Here is a 23,263-nt window from a genome sequence, read left to right as displayed (position 1 = left end):
TTATTGCACTAATCACATCAAGATGGCAAACCTGCAGAGTAATTATTCACACAGTGCAGACTGTAATCTGACAACACATTTTTCTTGATCTCTTACCACTCGGAGAAAAGCCAGTAGTTGAAGACACTGTATCAAATCAATGAAATCACTGAAGCAGGTTTTGGCCAAAAAGCCAGGTTACAAAGCTTTGTGGCCTATCGCATCAGAGGCAAGGAAATTTTACGTCATTGAACAGTGCATTCACTCCACTCCCGCCCACAGGAAACAGCATTCCCCAAAGCACAACGCAGATTTCGAGCGTGTTTAAATGAACGACAAGTTTTTGTTCCACTGGCTGATACATGATGCTCACAAGCTAGCTAGCACACATACAATTGCGGCTTAGCTTCTATGGCAGCAATTAGTTAACAAAATAAATAAGCCTGTGCACTTCAAGACAATAAATTGACTAGAATCAATTTCACTGTTCTCAAAACTTCACACTGTGAAGGAATATATTACAATTATCACAGCTCGAGAGCTAAATATGCATATGCCAACTTAGCACCCGTTTTATCCTTGTTCCCTTGTGTGCTTTCTGCGAAGATTTCCTAGCTCTTCAGAAATTTCGGTTGACGAGAGAGGTACATATTATTCATTTCAATTTTAAACTCTGAAGGGTGCATTCAAAGTCAAGAACCCCAGACTTGTTAGCAACAACACTCTCACTATGGTATCAGTGTGTCTCCAGCTAGTTTGCTTGGCTGAAGCATTTACTCCTATGGCTGACTTCCGTGCTGTTTGTGCAGTGTGGTGCGCTGCACCCCGTCATACTGGAGTACAAGTACCAGTACGATGTGTTTCGTATCACTTCACCAAGGTCCTCGACTTCACATCGTTGCATACCGTACCTGAAACCCGCAGCTACTCCTCTCAACGCACGATCGACGGTCCGCTGATTGCAAAGGCGATGGCACTGACGGAAACGACGAGTTGGCATGAGTCGGCGATGTGCCTGTAAAGTTGGCTTCGCGGCGGCGCGGATCATTTGACGTCAGTTTTTGCGCTCGGCCAATAGTGGTGCGAGCGGCGCCGGAAAAGGTATGCGCAACTCTGCTCCCTGTGGGAGCATATACAGGAACACTACGCAACCCGTAACCGCAGCGCCACGGTGGCGAGAATCGCGACAGGCCGCTTTTTCTCTATGGGCGAGGCGGAGAGATACGGAACTAAAAAAGTATCTATAAACGTTGACTAGGAGTGTGGTGGTTGCCCGACTGGGGCGCCACCACAGGCACGAGGAAAACTTGTTTTTAGAACCTGTCCATACGTGTATTACTTGCCTCTGCTAAACCGAGCTCCCAAGAAGTGGTCACGCAGGGCATTTATGTATTTTTTTTAGAACATTAGCCATTGAGAACGCTTCTCCTACTCCTGGTGACAGAGAGGACGCTATGATTACATCTCCGGTCATCACCGTAGAGCTTCAGCTTCCCAGCCCAAGAATCTTCGAGTTCGGTTTATGCGAGTAGAGGCCCGCTTTAAACTCTGGCATATCGCTTCACAGACAGGGACGTACCTGCACACCATGGGCGCGCTACCCGCTGTCATCGTCAATGCCATAGACGACTTGCTAGCGGGTGCACCTTCAGCCACAGCATACGACGACCTGAAACCCACGGTCCTGCATCGTCTTGTGCCATTGCAACAGAGCCGGCTTCAACAGCTTTTCTCCGAGGAACTCGGCGACCAACAACCGTGACAACTTCTTCATCGGTTGCGTCAGTTGCTGGGTGGCCACTCCGCAAACGAGAGCCAGCTTCCAATTTTGCGTGAGCTGTTCTTGCGGCAGCTCCCATAGACTGCACGCATGGTGCTGGCAGGTTACGACGAGACGGGTCTCAATCGGCTAGCTTCGCTCGCACACCGCATATACGACTGCTCGTCTGCGGCACAGCTACCTGTCACCGCTGCGACTGTCTCAGAGCCTCGAAACTGACTCTCGTGCCTGGAGGAAACAGTCGACCGCCTTATCAGTGCGCTGAAGAAGCTGATGATGCGTGGCAACATTGGCCCAACCAACTTCGGCCCAACCATTCGTCTTCACAATCTAGTAGCACATCCGGAGACTCGCCGCAGAAATTGGGCTGGTATCACCGCTGCTTTCGCGTACAAGCAAGTCTCTGCACCAGCGCTGTTCGTGAATGAGAAACGCACCGGCCAGTTCCTATAGGCGGCATGCCAGATCCGGCCTCGCGCAAGCCACAATTCATGGTCGACCGCAATAACGGCACCCGCCCCTTTTTGACACCGGAGGCGAGCTGTCTCTCGTTCCAGCCAAGGCAGCACATCGCCGAGGCGGCAAGTCTACACCCATGCTCCACGCAGTGAACACTACCATCGCGTTGCGTGGGCTCCGGTCAGTAACGCTAGATATCAGACTCCGGTGATTGCACAGATTGGTGCTTGCGATCGCCGACATGAGCTTTGCCGTACTGGGAGCGGACTTCCTCAGCCATTTCAACCTAGATGTGAGTGTTCGTGATCGGCGCCTAAAGGATAGCATCACATCGCTCGATGTACTTGGCCTGCAGTCCAACCTCATCTCATCTGGCGTCCATAAGTTTCGGCTGGTCTCAACGTATGACAAGATACTTGCTAACTACCCCGCAGGTCATAAACACCCTTTACAAGGCACTGCCCGTGAAACACACGGTGCTGCATCATATCACCACCATCGGCCCTCCGGTCGCCGAGCGGCCACGGAGACTCGCTGTACGGAGCTTGGACGCCAACCGCCTGGGGTTGGAAAACATGCTTCAGCTCGGCGCTATTGATCCTTCCTCCACCAATTGGTCTTCGCCTCTCCATGTAGTTCCAAAGCAGGACAGAGGCGACTGGTGACCTTGTGGTGATTACCGAGCTTTGAATGCCTCACTATTCCGGATCAATATCCCCTTCCCCACATACATGATTTCGGCACTCGTCTAACAGGAGCCAAGATATACAGCAAGATGGATTTGATGAGCGTGTACCACCAAATTCCTGCCGAACCCGGCGACACTCCGAACACAACAATCACTTCTCCATTTAGCCTATTTGAGTTTGTCTATGTGCCTTACGGTTTTATGAATGCAGCATATTTTCAAATGTGCATTGACGAGGTTAGGCGCGGATTCCCGTTAATTTTGATCTTAAATAACCACATTTTCGTTGCAAGTCACACAGACTATGAGCACTAAGACCACATTCGCCTTCTATTTGAGCCACTCGATGAACAGGGCCTGGTTTTAAAGCCCCTGAAATGCATTATCGGAGTTGAAGCCCTAATATTTTTTGGCCATCGTACTTCGCCCCCTGTTATCAAGCCCCTGAAATCAAGGGTGCAGGCAATGCAGGACTTCCCCTCTCCAACCTCCTTTCGAATGTTGCGCGAGTTTCTGGGATTCAATACATTTTTACAGGCGCTTCATACCTTCCTGTGCGCACGCTCTTCAGCCGCTTATGGGCCTGCTGTATCACGAATCGAAGAAACTGCCTACCTTCCAGTGGTCCTCGGATCACGAACACTCGTGATCATCGCGCCTCGTGAACATCCTGTCCCATCTATGTATGTCCGAATAAATTTAATTGAATTGAATTGAGTCCTTCTAGAAAGGTGGTTGGGGACTGCAGTATTGCTGACTCATCCGTTGCGCGGCGCGTCAACTCACCTGATGGTAGACGCATCGATCAGAGCAGTGCGTGCAGTACTGCAGCATCATTATGCCAGAGATTGGAGGTGGCTGGTCTTTTTCTCAAAGCGCCTCGAACCAACAAAAACTCGCTACAGTACCTTCGGCAGGGAGATCTTGGCCATCTATTGCACTGTCAAGCGTTTTCCGTTTTTTTTTTTTTCTTGAAGGCTGTAGTCTTTTTATTCTGGCCGACCACAAGCCGTTAACCTTCGTTTTTAAAAAAAAACTGTTCCTTGTACTCGGAACGTGAGCTTCGCCAACTTTTCTTTATCTGCGAATTTTCTACGGACAACCGCTATATCTCTGAAACCGAAAATCAGGCAGCTGACGCACTGTCATGGGTCAGCGATGTGCCTGCTGGCCCTGTGGATTTCCAAGCTCTAGCCTCCGTCCAGAAAGACGACCCCGAGCTGCGCCGATTGCGGGGAAAACGCTCGTCGCTCCGGCTTGCGGAGGTGCCATTTGCCTACACAACAGCATTGGTCACGCGCGACACAACGCAGGAGGCTCCTCACCCGTTCGTCCTCCATCAGTTTCGGAGCCCAATATTTGATTCGCTGCAAGGGCTAAGCTACCCTCGCAGCAGAGTGACACAGAGGATTATCAGAGACCACGTCATCTGGCAAGGGATCAAAAGGTGTTCGAAGCTGGGCAAGAAGCTGCCTAGCCTGTCAAGCAGTGAAAGTGACCCGGTTCACGCGTTCAGTGGTCCAGGCGTTTCGATCATCAGAAAGCTGTTTCAATCCCGTGCATTTAAATTTGGTGGCGCCTCTTTCGCGCTGTCAAGGTTTCAGGTGCCTCCTTATGTCGACCGGTACTTAAGGTAGCCTGAGGCGACGCCTCTACAACACATCACGGCCCAAACTGTGACTGAAGCATTTGTTGCTCCGTGAGTGTGACGGTACGGTTGTCCTTTGAGATTAACTGGTGACCGACGCTGACAAATTCAAATGCTCGCTTTTTTCTGCCCTGGCGAGACTGCTCGGCACGCACCTTCATAACGACACGGCTTGCCACCCACAGGACAAGAGCACTGTCGAGCGTCTCCACCGACAACTGAAGGCGTCATCGATCGCCACGGTCGACATAAAGCACTGGGTGGAAAGGCTACCCCTACTACTACTGGGGTGGCGAACAACAATAAAGGATGACCTCGGAGTCAGCGCGGCCGAGGTGGTCTACAGGTCAGCGATTCACGTTCCAGGCCAGTTTTTGCGCCCCGAGCAAGACGTTCTGCCAGCGGCCGCGCGGAACATAGAGAAGCTACATGCCTGGCTCGACCAGCTTCAACCTACACCGGCACACATCACCCGCTGGCACCCTGTGTTTAGTTTGCCAACAATAGACACAAGCACGCACGTCTTTGTGCGGCGCTAAGAAACTGAAAGCCAAAATAGCATGACGAATGAGTTTTCCTAATTTAGCTGTCGATCAAGAAAATATATCCATGTGCAAACGAATGTTAGATGCGAATAGTTTATCTCACGTAGCCTATATCAGCCTCACATTCGATGCGGTTGGGCCGCTCGTTTAATGCTTAGCGCACAAACAGCCTTCGATCCTTTGCCTTACAGATTGGCTCTGTTTTTTTTTTCGCCCTCATTGCCCATGAAGCTTCTTGTTTTACGTTGAAGATTGAGAAAGTGAGGAGGCAACTTTTCTCTGCCTTTACGTCACCCCCCTTGCGCACCCATTCATCCCACTTGACTCCTTATGGGAGGCGCATGCGCATACGTTCATTGTCGTTTCATGAGCACCTTGCGCTGATTATACTTTTTTAATGAAGATGGCCCTGCTTGACAGGTGTTTCAATAAATTGAAACGTAAACCCCCTCCCACCACCCCATCTTTGACGAATAAATTACAGCAATCACTAACGGACTTCTACGTGGGTTAACGACTATAATTGTCCGCTGCTTCATCCTTTCGTCGCTTCTCCGCAATTAGTACCCTTTGTAATGTATCCCTTACACTTGAGCAAAGCTACAAGGGCCAAGCGTGCACGGTAGATGCCAGACAAGAACACTTTCGACAGTTCCTGGAGCCGTGAGAGGTTTGACTCTATGTCACGCGACGGGATGTGTAAAAAGCCGTCACCGCCTGTGTTTTCTTAATGCTGGTAACTGGGGCCGACGCGCGGCTACACTGACGCACACGTACTCACAAAGGGCCGAGTATATTGTGCTTCTTGCCATATGGTCTCAAGTAGAAAATTTGAGTGTAACAGTGGAACCAAATTTTGGGCAATGCCCCTTCGGCACTATGTCTATCTACAATGCAATGCACCAGCGTAATTCAGTGGGGAGCATGCTAAATCATTTCTATTTCAATACATCATCCCAGTTTCAACAATGCGCAAGTCGCAATATCGAGAGGTTACTTGTTTTCCAGTTATATGCCAATGAACGATGGCGCGTATGATGTAGCGGATACTTTGTCAGATGAGCTGATAAATGTATGGTAATAATCTAAATTAGAAAAAAATTGAAGTGTTCCCATAAATACGTCGATAATGTTGGATGAGTACGTTCGTTTATCCGTCTCAAAGTGAATGTTGTGTAACTCCGGCAGTTGGTGCTTATGTAATTATATTCCGTGTGAAGCTCAGGTCTTTTATGCCGAGGAATTTCGGACATTGCTACATGGGCAGTCTGTTGAATTTTACCTCAGTGCACTAACCTAACTCGACGGCCAGCAAATAAAATATAGTTACGTATTTCACAAGACCAGCAGTGATTTACAAGTTTCAAAAAGCAATGTCGACAGGCTATGTGTTTCTTACAACGTGCAAATTTACGACGCTTAGTGACACTTAGTGCTGCGTTATAGCAATGTATTGGTCCTGACCAAAACTTTGTTATAACCAGAATTGTGTGCCGTCTAAATGCAAATGCCTTCTATTCACTTTATTGTACCCGCAAGACCATGGAAGCTCCAGAGGGGAGTGATTAAGAACATAAAGATAATGTGAAATAAAAAAACTAAGAAAAAAAAAGGTAAGGCGCATTCTTCGCTCATCATTCCACTTTATGGTGCCACGAAAACTAGCGTTGTCTTCAATAGCGACAGCGAAGCCGGGAAGCTAGTTAGATTTTTTCAAAGATCCTAAGCATGAAACACTGGTAATAAGGTCCTGAGCGACACTTCCGAATTCCAAATTTGTGACGATAGTCGATGCGTGAAGCGAAGTACGTTGGGACCATAATCATGCTTGAACGCAGTTGGCAATTCTCGTAACACATCGTGTCAAAAGGCGCAAGGCAGCGACCCTTACGTCGAGAGGAAACAGGTGTGAGTTGCAATAATGCTTTCACAGATGAGGTGTTAGCGGTGCGATTGCAATTGTTAGCCATGAACCGTGCAACGTTATTCTGAACAAGTTCGCGAGATTGAATGAGCCTGGTAGAGTAGGGGTGCGAAATAGGATTCGCGTATTCCAATTTACTGTAAACCAAAGATTTGTTTGAAATTAGAGTAAAGAAAGAGAGTGCAAAAGAGAAGCTTCCTCGTATGTAACCCGACTAGTGGTTGCCGTTATTAATTCAGCTATTAGTATGTACAAGCCAAGAAAGCCTTGAGGTTATGTCAGCACCTAGGTATTTCTAAGATTGTACTGATTCTAGCACATAATTGTCACGAAAGTAGGATGGAACCGAATATACGTATCTCGCAACACGCATTTGTTAACACATTAGTATGCTGAAATAAGATGCCTATTGCGTAAGACTCATACGGCTTAAATAAATATGCTACATTCATGCAAGTTCGCGGACATGATAATCTAATTACTTCCTTGTAACTTGTCAATAATAACACTGTCCTTTTAACATTTTGTAATTATCACATAACTGAGAGCATTTCATAAATGAAATGTACTCGTGGCCTCCCTTTGCTGTCTTTTCGCCGTAAGATTACATGTTTAGCAATTTTCACAAGCTTTAGGATGATCCTACATTGCGCGTACAGTTATTTGCAAGACCACGTTATGTATCCCATCGTACTGATAACTGCTATAAAGACTGACCTATGGCACACAAGGCATTTTTCTAAGGCTATATTCCCTCGCCCGCCTATAGGTTGCAACCACCTTCCTGGTGACATTGTAGCCTTTAGTGACAGTGGTCTTCTTCCTGAAATTTGAGCCAACATTGTTATAACCACAAACTATTGCCTGTTCTCTCGTTTTTCGTACATGTCTAATATTGTAAAGCAGGAAAGTTTTGTATTTCGCCATTTGTTGTTTACTACCTGCCACTGATTTTACCGCAACCCTCTCTATAAAGCCTCTGGCCCGGAGGGTAAGACAAATAAATAAAGATCAAATAAATTGCATTAGTCATGTATCTCACCAGTCAGAGAACACATTATCTTCTTGGAGGATGCTCATGCCGCAGGCTTAGGTAAGTTATGGATAAATAACGCAGCCATGGAGGGAAAGCTGCCTGTTAGAAGAAACGCAGTTATGCTAACCATTACAAAAATTAGAAAGAACAGTTGACCTTATACTGATCCCTGGGGTTAGTCGGCGAGTAGGTGCGGAGAGTCGCCATTCTTAGTGGCAACGAACTACGAAGGTTACATGCAGAATGCTCCAGCCATAAGCAGAAGTTAAGGACAAGATATAGGTTTAAAGGGTGGAGTTAGCAGTGTACCTTTTTCGAAAGCTTTGACGTAGTCAAGAAGTGTGCAATCAGCACATGATTAAGATTAAGGTTAAGATAGAGTTTGTGAGTAAATGAAAGCAGTTCAGTTTCGCATAACAAGTGTTTCCAGAAACCGTGCCACACAGGTGCGAAAAACGCATTATCTTCTACAACGTAACCAGGTGCAAGAATAATACACGCCTCAATAGTTTGGAGGGAGGGCTGGTGAGAAAAATGAGTCGATAATGGAGAAGAATATTTATTATCAGACTGGCGAAGCGGTAACACCGTCCCAACCTCCAAATCCTCAGGGAACTCATCACTTTCGAGAGACTGCTGAAATATTTTTAAGAGTATTAATTTGCATCCTTTTAGAAGACGAATGTACCGTCCCGACGTTAATATTTCACTTTTTTTTGAAAATGCTATGCCTTTAGTTACGCTGATTCATTGCGCTGCATTTCAACAAGTTTCCGAAGGGGCAATGTCCACATTCTCAAGGCACATAATCAGCTGCACCACTCACTTGCAGACTGGATAACGGCGCATTCTCGTCCAACAACATTTTTCCAATAAGGGAAAGGTTCCATATTATTTGTATACATTGGTTATGACGATTAATCGGTTACCTCTTTTAAGAAACAACCCGCCGCATCATTTTTGCAGTAGTTTCTTTTTTCAATCACTTATACTTGTTCTGAGCACTACTATCTTTAAAAAATATTTTCTACCTGATGAACACTACTCTTATATTTTTATGGCTTAGGCCACCGTAGTGGTTACTACTCCATTTCAGTTGTTTAGATACTATTCTCTTTCAACTGAAGTGACGCCTGCAATGCCACTGTGTTTAAAGCATGCCAGAGCGGTCTAGTGGGGAAATTCGTCGCACATACGCTGATCGTTTTCCAGAAGCATCCTAGGGCTAATACTCATCGCTACCCTTGATGCATATTTCGGTGGATAATCGTAATAACAATTTATTATTATATTGATATTTCTTTTTAACTCATTCAGAAGTAGAAGGTGAGAGAAATATCTGGCGAGCGTTAGCCATTCGTTGCCAGCAGGTGTGTTAGCCAAGCCAGGCCAACTGCATGAGACACATACCTTAAGGCCCGACTCTATCTCCATTGTGACGGCTCGTATGCGCCAGAGAAGGGGCAGGCAAAAGCCAACTGTTGTAGCGACGAAAAAGCCAACTCTGTAGCGATCAATATCCAAGACTGGTGTGCGAGCAGGAATAGTTGTGATGTAAAGCTGAAAGTAAAAAAAAGAAGGATGCTTCATGGCTGTGAAGGGAATTTTTTTTTTCAATCGCAGTCAACATTTAATTAATTTGCTGAACATGCGCGCTTGACTCGCAGAGAACTGCGTAAATGGGCCTAAGAAGCACTCGCTGTATGCATTCAATTGCGTAACTTTGCTAAATACTAAGGTGCAATCTGCCACACTCGGCAGACTGCGAGATCATTCCGGATGAATTTTCTTATCGTACAACTATTTCGAAGATTTAATCCACGTAATGAAGAGCTCTTGAGCAATTAACAAGAACGCCACCGATACTCCGGAGTATTGCCAGCACACAAAGGTGCTTTTTAATGTACTAACAAACACACTAAATGCCTACTTCAAGTGGACGGACGGACGGACGGACGGACGGACGGACGGACGGACGGACGGACGGACGGACGGACGGACGGACGGATGGATGGATGGACGGACGGACGGACGGATGGATGGATGGACGGATGGATGGATGGATGGATGGATGGATGGATGGATGGATGGATGGATGGATGGATGGATGGATGGATGGATGGATGGATGGATGGATGGATGGATGGATGGATGGATGGATGGATGGATGGATGGATGGATGGATGGATGGATGGATGGATGGATGGATGGATGGATGGATGGATGGATGGATGGATGGATGGATGGATGGATGGATGGATGGATGGATGGATGGATGGATGGATGGATGGATGGATGGATGGATGGATGGATGGATGGATGGATGGATGGATGGATGGATGGATGGATGGATGGATGGATGGATGGATGGATGGATGGATGGATGGATGGATGGATGGATGGATGGATGGATGGATGGATGGATGGATGGATGGATGGATGGATGGATGGATGGATGGATGGATGGATGGATGGATGGATGGATGGATGGATGGATGGATGGATGGATGGATGGATGGATGGATGGATGGATGGATGGATGGATGGATGGATGGATGGATGGATGGATGGATGGATGGATGGATGGATGGATGGATGGATGGATGGATGGATGGATGGATGGATGGATGGATGGATGGATGGATGGATGGATGGATGGATGGATGGATGGATGGATGGATGGATGGATGGATGGATGGATGGATGGATGGATGGATGGATGGATGGATGGATGGATGGATGGATGGATGGATGGATGGATGGATGGATGGATGGATGGATGGATGGATGGATGGATGGATGGATGGATGGATGGATGGATGGATGGATGGATGGATGGATGGATGGATGGATGGATGGATGGATGGATGGATGGATGGATGGATGGATGGATGGATGGATGGATGGATGGATGGATGGATGGATGGATGGATGGATGGATGGATGGATGGATGGATGGATGGATGGATGGATGGATGGATGGATGGATGGATGGATGGATGGATGGATGGATGGATGGATGGATGGATGGATGGATGGATGGATGGATGGATGGATGGATGGATGGATGGATGGATGGATGGATGGATGGATGGATGGATGGATGGATGGATGGATGGATGGATGGATGGATGGATGGATGGATGGATGGATGGATGGATGGATGGATGGATGGATGGATGGATGGATGGATGGATGGATGGATGGATGGATGGATGGATGGATGGATGGATGGATGGATGGATGGATGGATGGATGGATGGATGGATGGATGGATGGATGGATGGATGGATGGATGGATGGATGGATGGATGGATGGATGGATGGATGGATGGATGGATGGATGGATGGATGGATGGATGGATGGATGGATGGATGGATGGATGGATGGATGGATGGATGGATGGATGGATGGATGGATGGATGGATGGATGGATGGATGGATGGATGGATGGATGGATGGATGGATGGATGGATGGATGGATGGATGGATGGATGGATGGATGGATGGATGGATGGATGGATGGATGGATGGATGGATGGATGGATGGATGGATGGATGGATGGATGGATGGATGGATGGATGGATGGATGGATGGATGGATGGATGGATGGATGGATGGATGGATGGATGGATGGATGGATGGATGGATGGATGGATGGATGTTATGAGCACCCCCTTGGGAACGGGGCGGTGGGTTGTGCTACCAAGCTTTTGCTATTAAAATGCCTAACGTTCTACCTAAATTACAAAAAGAAGAAAGAAACACGATGAACTCCCACAAACAAATTTACTGACTCCCTATTGTGAACTTTGTTTTTTTACGTCTCCGTTTTTTGTCGTTTCCCTCTCCATTGCCCACATGTTTACTTTCCCCCTGCTCTCGCTGAACCCAAGGGCTTGAAGGAGGCCCATAGTGCCTAAATCCACCGCTGGGCAGATGTCTTCACCTTATAATAAAACATCCTCCATCGTTTACCTAGCTTTACCTCAGCCAAGCACATGCTTCTTTTTCCTTCCTCAATCTCGCTTTTTAGGTGCGTGTTCTAAGGCGTTCTGATCTCGCTAAATAAGAGTAATGACCTTCCCTTTGAGTTATTTATTTTTATTTCATAATACCCCTAAAGGCTCCCGAAGGGGTAATACATAGGGGGAACCGATACATGAAAAAATGCGAGCTCTGCGGGTTACGAAAAAAGTCAACTAAAGCACAGACAAGTTATGCAAAATTTTACAAAAAAATAACACAAAGCTTATATAAAAGTACGATGTCCAGCAAAATACACAAGTAAAACGATATACAAAATACATTAGCGAAGTGAAACTCAGATAGAAAATACAAAACTGTCCGAAAAAAACAAATTAAGGGAATTAAATAGGCACAATGTAAAAGAAGTAAAACGAGGTGTTGCGCAAAACTGCCTCAGTTGTCCCCTTAACAAATTGATGAGACATGAATACACTTGTACAATGCGCACACAGAACGGTAAGACAAATGATCAAAATATATACACTGAACAACGTATGAAGAAACAGTACATGATGGATATTTACATGTAACTATTGCGTAAAAGTTCCTGAAAGGTTACGAAATCGGTCTGAGTTGCAATGTGTGATGGCCGGTTATTCCATGCCACAATTGTTCGGGGAACGAAGGAGTTAGCATAGTTAGCTGAGCAACAACTGATGCGTTTTATGTTAAAGATATGGTCTGTGCGTGGGAAGAAGGCTGTCACTGGTTCAAAGATACGGTGAAGGTGCGGATGATGACAAAGTTTGTGCAGCAGCGAGTGGCGGGCTTCTGTGGCAGTGAGATAAGTCTTTAAGCTAAGCGTGAGCTTTTAGTGCTGAAATGCTAGTATATGGTGAATATTCAGAAAAAATGAAATAGGCCGCGCGGTCTCGCAGCGATTCAATTTCTTGGGTGATATATGTTCGACAAGGATCCCAGAAAGCTGGTACATACTCGATTGTGTGGCGTATTAATGAGATGTATGCTAGTCTGCGTAGTTAAGCTGGAGCATGCTTAAGGTTGCGTTTGAGGATGCCTAAGGAGCGGTTAGCTGATGCCAACAGACTATAAGGGAACACCAAGGTACTTATATGAAGTTGTAAGTTCAATTATGTTGTTACATATTATATACAATGTTGGAGTATGGTGGTTGCGCCGAGTAAATGATAGTAACTTCGTTTTAGCTTTATTGAGAGTCATCAACCATGTTGAACACCATGTGTTAATAGCGTTAAGATCGGTTTGAAGAATATCTTTGTCATTGTCGCATGAAATTAATCGATATAATACGCAGTCATCGGCAAAAAGTCTGATGTGGGAAGACACAGCTAGGCAGGTAATTAATATAGATTAAGAAAAGTAAAGAGCCAAGAACGCTGCCCTGCGGAACACCAGAGGTTACTTTGGTAAACGAGGAATAACTTTTGTTAACAGACGCATAGTGTACTCTGCATGAGAGGAAATCCTCAATCCATCCAATAACGGTTGGGTGTATGTTAAGGTTCATTAGCTTCAGTACTAGTCTATGGTGAGCAACGCGATCGAAAGCTTTAGAGAAATCATAAATTGTTTCTTTCCTGATTTCGTTTTTTTCTCTTAGATAGTTACTCATGGCGGATTTCTCTTCCATTGCCGCCACGCATGAGATTATCTCAGCCTCTCTGACTTTCCGCTTGACGTTCATTGTTGTTGCGTTGCTCGCCCTACAGGCTGCATACTTGCTGGTAAACTTCCTAGTTCTTTTCCTCCCCTGTGAATCAATGTTTTTCCTGTACACATACCTCAACGCTCTCCCAGTCCATTTACTTTTTCCATATTTCTCAGTCGTTCTTCGTAATCAATTTTACTGTGAGCTTCCCTCACACTAAAACTAGTGCAACCCATATTAGCACTTTAGAGTTAGTATGCACGTGTATTCGCGTCAGTCACCGTGACATGATTTTTGTGTCTGTTACCGCTCACCAAGCGCACCTTCACCTTTTTTCTCTGAGATTTATGCCGCATTGAATAGTATTATACTCAGGTACCATCACTCACCGACATTTTTGGTATGTAGTATGGCATGTATCCAATACCCTCTGTTACTGCTGGTTTAGAAGTGGATTTCGTGAATCTATGTTATCACTTTGCACAACTAATAACTGAGCCAACCCGAACGACATCTACAAGTGCTAAAATACTTGACCTCGTCAAGTATGTTGGCATGTGACCATTGTTAGCAAGTGTGTTTGTATGTTGACCGCGTCAAGTATGTCTAAGTTTCCGTTTCTTTATCTATCTCCACCTTGCGGGTTTCCGCAGAACTATTTCGTCAAACTTTTGTCATTACTTCGAGTTGTTGACAAACGCGACTTCGCCCTACTATCTGCTAGCCGCCTGGTTAGCTCAGATGGTAGAGCGGCTGCCCCGGAAAGGCGGTTGTCCCGGATTCGAGTCCCGGACCAGGATGAATTTTCCTTCAACTGCGAGGCATTTCTTTCGAGGAACCCGTATGGGTTTCCTTTGTACAACTGGGTGGATGTCTACCTTTCTTTTGACCTCGTCCTCACTAATTTCCCCGATGTTGTCACCTGCCTCAACATGTTGCCTGGCCTCAGTGACCACTGCTTCATCAACGTTATGCTAGAGGGTAAGATCAAGCGAGTTCCGAAGAAAAGGAAACATATGCGGCATTATTCTAGAGCTGATTTCTTTCGATTAACCAGGAATTATGACATTTCATTGACGACTACATGCCTAATTTTCTGAACGAACCATTGAGTATAACTGGCATTTGTTTAAATATAAAGGCAAGTATCTGATTAATACATTTGTGTCATTGCGTATTATTCCTTGCGGACATCGTTCGCCGTGGTTGAATACTTCTGTAAAACGCCTTCTTAATAAAATAAAGCGCACGTTTCGCAAAGCTAACGCATCCGAATAACTCTGAGTTGTGGAATAAGTACCGTCTCGCATTTTCAGCATTTAAAAGTGCTAAAAGCAAGTGAATAAGGTTTTCTTTCAATAAAACTCTCCCTTAATTATTTGTACAAAATTCTATAACGTTTTGCAACATAAATGGTGGTTCTAAAGACAGTACAATGTCATCAAATAATAATGACGGTGTCCCTGTTCCACTTTCTCAATGTTGTTCCTTTTTAAACGAAACGTTCGCAATGCCTTTTTCCCGAGTGACAGCTATATCTCAAGTGAGACCTGCGCATTGTAGAATAGATTATTCACCGATGGAAACTGTGCTTATAGATTCTTTTGGTGTGTTGTACCGAATGAAAAACTTGAAATTGTCTTCGTCATAAGAAACGGACGGTATCAACAAAAGATTTTTGAAGAACACTGCAATGTTAACAGAACATTTTTCACAGTCCATCGCTTCTGCCCAGTTACCTAATGATCGGAAGGTGGGCAAGGTGGTACCACTCTTCAAGTCTGGCGACGTCAATTCAGCATATAATTACAGGCTTATATCATTAACTAGCATTCCTTGCAAACTATTCGAACACATTTTTTACTCATGTGTAGTTGATTTCCTCGAGTCTAATGCATTCTTTTCGATGGAGCAGCGTGGTTTTCGTAAATCATTGCCGTATGAGACACAACTAATTTGTTTGACCAATGAACTTTTCGCTGTTCTTGACAATAGTTGTTTTGTTGACTGCATATTCCGGGACTTTCAGAAAGCGTTTGACCTTGTCTCTCACCCTCTACTTCGTTTTAAAGTTAAGCAAATTATTCATCTATCCTAAAATTTTGGCCTGGATTGAAAATTTTCTTTCTGATAGAATGCAATTTGTGACAGCTAACAATTTTGATTCCTCTTCCTGTCCAGTTACTTCCGGTGTGCCGCAGGGTTCTGTCCTCGGCCCACTTTTATTTTTGGTCCACATTAACGACCTGGCGAATATAGTTAAATCATCCATTGGGCTATACGCTGATGCCTGCGTAATTTATCGCATATCATATGATACTGATCTTGCAGCACTTCAATCTGACCACGACGCTATAGCTGACTGGTTCAAGGCATGGCAGATGCATTTGAACGTTAGAAAGTGTAAAGTAATGAGAATCTTCCGAAAAGCGTCTACTGGTAACCCTTCTTTTTATTACATTGATGGCTCTGTACAAGAGGAGGTTACTGCGTATAACTATATAGGTGTTCACCTGGCTGCTAACCTTTCTTGGCAAACCCATGTTAACTACGCCGTTGGGAATGCTAATCGCCCGTTCGGTTTCTTACGCCGTAAGTTTGCAAGGGCACCATCTCTTCTTAAATTAACATTATACAAAACAGTTGTAAAGTCTAAGCTTTTTTATGCATGCGCTTCGTGGGATCCCAGTAAAGAATTTCTTAATAATCAATTAGAATCAGTACAAAACCGTAGTGCGCGTTTCATTCTATTAAATTATTCGCGCTTTTCAAGCGTATCGTCGGTGAAACACGTTTCGAAACTTCCTAACCTTTCTCTGCGCAGAAAAGTGTTTCGTGAATTCTTATTTCATAAAATTATTTTTAATTCACATCTGAAAAATGAACTTCTTAACGAGCCATCTTGTTTTTCATGACGGACTAACCACCGTCATAAAGTTTAAATACCTTTTTGCCATGCTATCTTATTTTCCGATTCATTCTTGCCAAAGACATCGAGGGAGTGGAATCACCTGCCCACCTCCATCGTCACCATTCCAAGTATTTCGGCATTTAAATCCGCTGTCGACAATTATTATAGCGTATACTAGCCGCCAACAGTCACAACAATTATGTTTTTCCCGCTCCCTCTGTAACACCTTCAGGCATTGAAGATAATGAAATAAATAAATAAATAAATAAATAAATAAATAAATATCCCCCTGCAACGCTTCATTTGTAGTCTTCCAGTGACCGCCCAGTGCGAGGCGTCCCACTGACATTGGGTTCCTATCGAGTCCTGCAGGTACCCGTGATTTAAAGCAAACAACCATTTTTCCAAAAGTAAGTCCTGGAAGCGTTACACCTTTCGGAATGCTTTCAGGACTGGAAGCTTTACACCATCCCGACAGCGCTCTGTGCTGCATTATGGGTGAATTTTTTCTTCCCCTTTACTGTTAATTGTTTTTCCTGTGTTTCCACATACCTATTCTCTTCGTTTATCCATATACCAAGGTATTTATGTTCTTTTACCAGATGTATTTCTTGGTCCTGTATTGCCACTGTCGGTTCATACTTTTCATTGAATACCATAACATCTGATTTTCTAGCACTAAATTTCAAACCTAAATTCTCGGTTTCCTGTCCACCGATATTAGCCAGGCGTTGCAAACCACACTGCTTTTTAGCGAGCAACACAATGTCGTGCACATAAAATACACCTGGAAGCTATTTCTCTACTACTGTACCCGCCTGTTTGGATGAGAGAATAAACCCGACATTACATCCTTCCAGCGCGCTCTCACTCCTCACCATCTGCATAATAAACAGAAGTGGGGATAAAGGGAACCCCTGCCTCAGTCTCTTGTTGATATCAACTTTCTCCTCACTCCTCATCCCTTCGTGTTCAATGAAAACGGTATTTTCTAAGTAATTTTCTCTCAATAGCTGTAGACATTCGTGACCTAAGCCTTCCGCTTACATATTATTCCACAAAATTTTGCTGTCTACGTTGTCATACACTCCTGTAATGTCTAAAAGGCCACATATAACGGTCTGCTTTCTACTCTTGATATTTTAATACACTGAGTAACAACAAATAAGTTGTCATCCAAACGCCTACCTATTCTGAAGCCATTCTGAAGCTCTCCAAAAATGCCATTGTCTTCTGCCCATGCTCGCAGTTTTAACTTGATTGCCTGCATTGCTAACTTGTATATTACCGATGTAATGATCAACGGTCTACACGAGGGAATTCTATATTGCTCCCCCTTACCTTTATAAATTACATTAATTCTACTTTGTCGCCAACTGTCTGATATTCGTCTATCTTTTGAAGTTTTCCCGCTGCTTTCACCAGATCTTCCTTACGTTTTGGTCCTAATTCAATAATCGGCCTAACGGGAACCTCGTCTACCCCTGCGGCTGTGCGCTTAGGAATTTTCTCTTCGGCTTTTGTTCCAGTTGAAATTTGTCAGCACCAGCTGGTTTTCGATCTGGTTCTCTTCCATGCTATTTATTTCCATGCTATTTACAACCTCTTAATTGCCTAGTAAAGATTCGGCTGTTATTATTCGGATGTAATCTAATTCCGCTTCCCTTTCCAGTTTGTTTCCATCTTCGTCTAGGGTATGGTGTTGTATTGTTGTTGACTTCATGCCTTATAGTATTATGTGGTTCCAAAATATTCTAGGTGCGGCCTTTTGTTTCTCACGTGTCTCTGACAACGAACGTTCACCTTCGCCTTTTATCGTTGCTTGCACCAGTATTTGAGCCATACAGATTTTCTCTTACTGAATGGGAACCAATTGAAGCGAAGCGCAGGCGAGGACGGCAGAAGACTAAGTGGGGCGATGAAAGTCTTGCATACTCGAAAGCTCCCTCTGCTATTCACCAACATCAGCAGCAGCAGCCTATTTTATGTCCCCTGCAGCACGCAGGCCTGTCCCTGCGACATCCCGTTACCCCTGTCCTGCACCAACAGATTCTAATTAGCGCCTGCGAATTTCCTTATTTCGTTGCGCCACCTAGTCTTCTGCCATCCTACACTGCACCTGCCTTCTCTTGGTACAGATTCACTAACCCTAATGCGCCAACGGTTATCTAACCTGCGCATTACATGACCTGCCCAGCTCCATTTTTTTCTCTTAATGTCAATTAGAATATCGGCTGTACCCGTTTGGTCTTTGATCGAAAGCGCTCTCTTTCTGTCTCTTAACGTTATGCCCAGTATTCTTGGTTCCATCGCTCTTTGCGCGGTCCTTGACTTGTTATCAAGCTTCTTTATCAATCTTCATGTTTCTGCCCCATACGTTAGCACCGGCAAAGTGCACTCATTGCACACCTTCAATTTCAATGATAATGGTAAGCTACCAGTCAGGAGCTGACAATATCTGCTGCATGCGATCCAACTCATTTTCATTCTTCTATGAATTTCCTTCGCATGATCATGGCTCCCTGTGATTGATTGACATATGTAAACGGACTCCTTAACAAACTGTAGAGGCTGACTGCCGATCCTGGACTCTTGTTTCCTTGCCGGGCTATTGAGCATAATCTTTGTCTTCTGCATATTAATCTTCAACCCCACTCTTACACTCTCTCTATTGAGGTTCTGAATCATTTATTGTAACGCGTCTGCTGCGTTGCTAATCGAACAATGCCATCGGCAAACAGAAGGTTGCTGAGATATTCGCATTCGAACCTTACTTCTAAGCCTTCCCAGTTGAAAAGCTTGGATATTTCTTCCAAGCACACAGTGAATAGCATGGGAGAGATTGTATCTCTCGTCTGGCCCCTTCCATTATAGGTATCTTCCTACTTGTGTAGAATAAAGGTGGCTGTGGTATCTCTGTAGATATTTTGCAAGATATTTATGTAAGCGGTTTGTACTACCAGAGTGCGTAATGCCTCTATGACTGCCGGTATCTCTGCTGAATCAAATGCATTTTCGTAATCTATGAAAGCCATATACAGAGGCTTATTGTACTCTGCGGATCTCTCGTTACTTGATAAATGAACATGTTTCTATGGGTGGGCAGCGCAACCCGGACGAAAGACAAGAGGCTAACACCCTTTCACCCTTGTAAGTGTCATTGTATGCGTGTTTACATTTTCTGTATGTTTAAGTCCCTTGCTTGAAAAAATAAACCAGTTGCTAGTCTGCGCTCATATCGTGCACTTCCTCTTGTCTTTCAGCTGGGTTGCGCATCCCTCCCTTAGGAACATGTTTAATCACCAACTCGGCCAGCTCGCCATGTTAATTCTGATAAATGACATGGATGTGATCTATTTTAGAGTATCCCTTCCTGAAGCCAGCCTGTTTCCTTGTATGACTAAACTCCAGTGTTGCCCTGATTCTATTAGAGAATATTTGGTGAATATCTTATATAACACAGGGCGCAAGCTAATGGGACTACAATTTTTGAATTCTTAACGTCTCACTTTTTGTGGATTAGAAGAATGTTTGCATTCTTCCAATTTTCTGGGACCCTTGCCGTTGATAGACACTTCGTATAGAGAGCCGCCAGTTTTCCAAGCATTATGTCTCCTCCATCTTTGGCTGAATCGACTGTTACTCCATTTTCTCCTGCTGCTCTTCCCCGTTTCGTGTCTTGCAAGGTCCTTCTGACCTCATGGCTAGTTAAAGGAAACGTTTCTGTATTCTCATCATTACTGTTTCTAATGGAGGTATCCTGACTTCTATGGGTGCTGTACAGGTCAGTATAGAATTTTCCCGCTGCTTTTACTATACCATTGACATGGTTGATAATATTTCCCTGCGTATCTTTCAGTGCATACAACTTGCTTTGTCCTATCGCAAGTTTCCTTCTCACTGGTTTCAGGCTGCGTCCATTTTTTACGGCGTCTTCAGTCTTTCTCACGTTATACTTTCGATTATTACTTATTTTCGGCGTCTTGATCAGTTTTGGTTTTGGCAGTTCCGCGAATTCTATCTTAGCTCTTGAGTCGAACACTCTCATTCTTTGTTGTTTCTTAATTAGATCCTTTGTAACTTGGAGAGCTTGCCTACTGGTTGCCTTGGTGCCTTGCCTCCCACTTCAACTGCTGCCTCTCAATCCCCCAGCCTAGTTACTATTTCATTCGTTACCGCTTTGTCTTTATCTCTCTGTTCTAAGGCTGCATACTTGTTTGCCAGTACCAGCCTGAATTTGTCTGCTTTTACCCTTACTGCCTCTAGGTTGACCTGTTTCTTCTTGACCAATTCTACTCTTTCTCTCTTCGAATTGAGGCGAATCCTAGCCCTCTCTAACCAATGATCAATTTACCCTGCCTTTCACTTCTACATCCTGCACTATACTGGCATCAGCAGAAAGCATGGAATCGCTCTCATTTCTTCTTTCCCCATTAGGGCTTTTCCAGGTCCACATTCTGTTGCTGCGCTTTCTGAAAAAGGTGTTCATTATTCGAAGCTTATTTCTTCCTGGAATTCTACCAGCATATCTCCTCTAGCATTCCTAGAATCGGCGCCGTAGTTGACAATTGCTTGTTCAACAGCCTGCTTTTCCCCCACTTTTGCATTGTAATCTCCCTTTACTACAGTATACTGAGTTTACAGTTTTCTTATCCCTAATTCAACATCTTCATAAAACTTATCTACTTCATCGTGACTTGATATTGGAGCGTAGGCTCGTACCACCGTCATTCTATACCGCATATTAAGTTTGATTACGACTACTGCTACCCACTCACTAATGCTGTAGAATTCGTCAATGTTACCCGCTACGTCCTTATGGGTTACGTATCGTACTCCATATCGCTTCTTAGCTGGGAGATCTCTATAGCGGACGACATGGCCGTTAGTCAGCACTGTATAAGTGTCAGCACTTCTTCTAATCTAAGGCCGACGATATCCCAAACAATGTCTGATAGTTTCTGAAAGAGTCCGGCTATGCTAGCCTCACTCGGCAGAGTTCGGATGCTAAACGTTGACAGGGTCAATTTCCATTGGCAGCCTGTCCGGACCCAGAGATTGTTAGCGCCCTTTGCTGCTTCACAAGTCTGACAGCCGCCTTGGTGAGGTGCTCTGCAGCTGCTGGGGCTGAGGGCCATGTGTTAATTGTTAATTAGACTCTGCTGTTGGTACGGCACAAATGGACACCTTCAATGGGTCGTGAATACGGCTGTACGTCTGCATTCAATGAGTTCAGAAAATAAATCAATGCATTGCACCGGTGGTGCGAACAGTGGCACATGAATATAAATTTGCAAAAAAAAAACAGTGCACATGTGTTCCACGAGGAAAAAGAATGTACCTAATTACGTCTATAACTTAAACGGCCACTTATTGGAAACTGTTCTCGAATATAAGTATTTAGGTGTGTACATCACCTCAAGACTATGTTGGCATCGACATGTTGATTATGTCGCTGGGAAAGCTTGCAAAATGTTGGGTTTTTTGCGCCGTAACACGAGAATGTTTCCGCAAGACTCTAGGGATTTACTATTTAAACCGTATATTAGGTCCGCGTTGGAATATGCTTGTACTGTATGGGACCCGCCGACAAAGGCTGACAGACAAAAATTGGAAAGAATCCAGAGCTTAGCGGCTCGCTACGTTTCTGGCAATTATAGTAGATACGTTAGTGTGTCTGGCATAAAACAGGAATTAGAATGGGAACCCCTTGAAGTAAGAAGAAAAAAGCTAAGGCTTAAATTTTTTCATAACATATATTACGGCAAGATTGCTATTCCTAGGGAGAAGTACATTCTTCATCCACACTACAGATCCGAGAGGGTTGATCATAATCATAAAGTGCGTGCATTCAGGTCAAGAACCGATATGTTCAAGATGTCGTTTTTTTCCTCACACTGTTCGAGAATGGAATGCTTTATCTTCATTTCTTGTTAATATTACTGACACTGAAGTGTTTGCATTGTCATTGTGACTGCCATTGTAATATTTTTTTTTTCGTTTGTACAACCCCCCCCACTGTAATGCCACTGTGGCGCTGTGGGTAAATAAATAAATAAATAAATAAATAAATATTTAGCCCTATTTAAAACAATGTTGAATCAATAGTCTATGCGCAAAACTACTGATGAAGAGATTATTTCGTATAAAGGAACCTAGACACTGTTATATGCCTTCCGAGACTGTTTTATTAAGGTACAAGATCTGTTTTGTAATGAGGAGATAACGTTATGAATGCCCTCCAGTAAAATGCATTCCACTGAATTTCGTGGGAACGGACTACTTAAATGGTAGGGATATGCCAATAGCACGTTTTGAGACCAAATCTGACTTGAAGTCAATAGTGCGAGAAGCAACTTGAATAGAATTTCAGAAATCTTTCAGTATTCTCGAATACTGTAGAGACACTGCACTAAAAATATTGACACGCGTTCTTGTTTACATTTCTCGCATGACCGCTTTTCATCGGTTCACAAATGTTGGGCGTTATCGCTCAGCACTAGACGTGTCTTTATGTATTGGATGTTTCTAGAATGTTATCTGTGGTTCTAACCGTCATCTGTTGCCACTAAACCTTCTCTAATTTGACTGTATGCGCGACACCAATTGTGAAGTATTTTCTGGTAGACACG

The 23,263-nt window shown here is 44.4% G+C and overlaps 1 protein-coding gene across 3 annotated transcripts in view; it reads right to left on the bottom strand.

The window, feature by feature from the left end:
- LOC135900215 (phospholipid-transporting ATPase ABCA3-like) overlaps positions 1-23,263 on the bottom strand; it is a 661,060-nt gene that overhangs the window by 527,996 nt on the left and 109,801 nt on the right. For all 3 annotated transcript variants that reach the window (XM_070536864.1, XM_070536866.1, XM_070536865.1), the window contains exon 5: positions 9,470-9,619. In XM_070536864.1, coding sequence (XP_070392965.1) covers positions 9,470-9,619 — 150 coding nt within the window. The remainder of the gene's footprint in view (positions 1-9,469; positions 9,620-23,263) is intronic.

This window comes from Dermacentor albipictus, chromosome 4 (assembly GCF_038994185.2).
Source record: "Dermacentor albipictus isolate Rhodes 1998 colony chromosome 4, USDA_Dalb.pri_finalv2, whole genome shotgun sequence".
NCBI classification, from domain to species: Eukaryota; Metazoa; Arthropoda; class Arachnida; order Ixodida; family Ixodidae; genus Dermacentor; species Dermacentor albipictus.
Note: the sequence above shows the minus strand (reverse complement) of the source record. Positions and strands in the feature narration are given on the sequence as shown.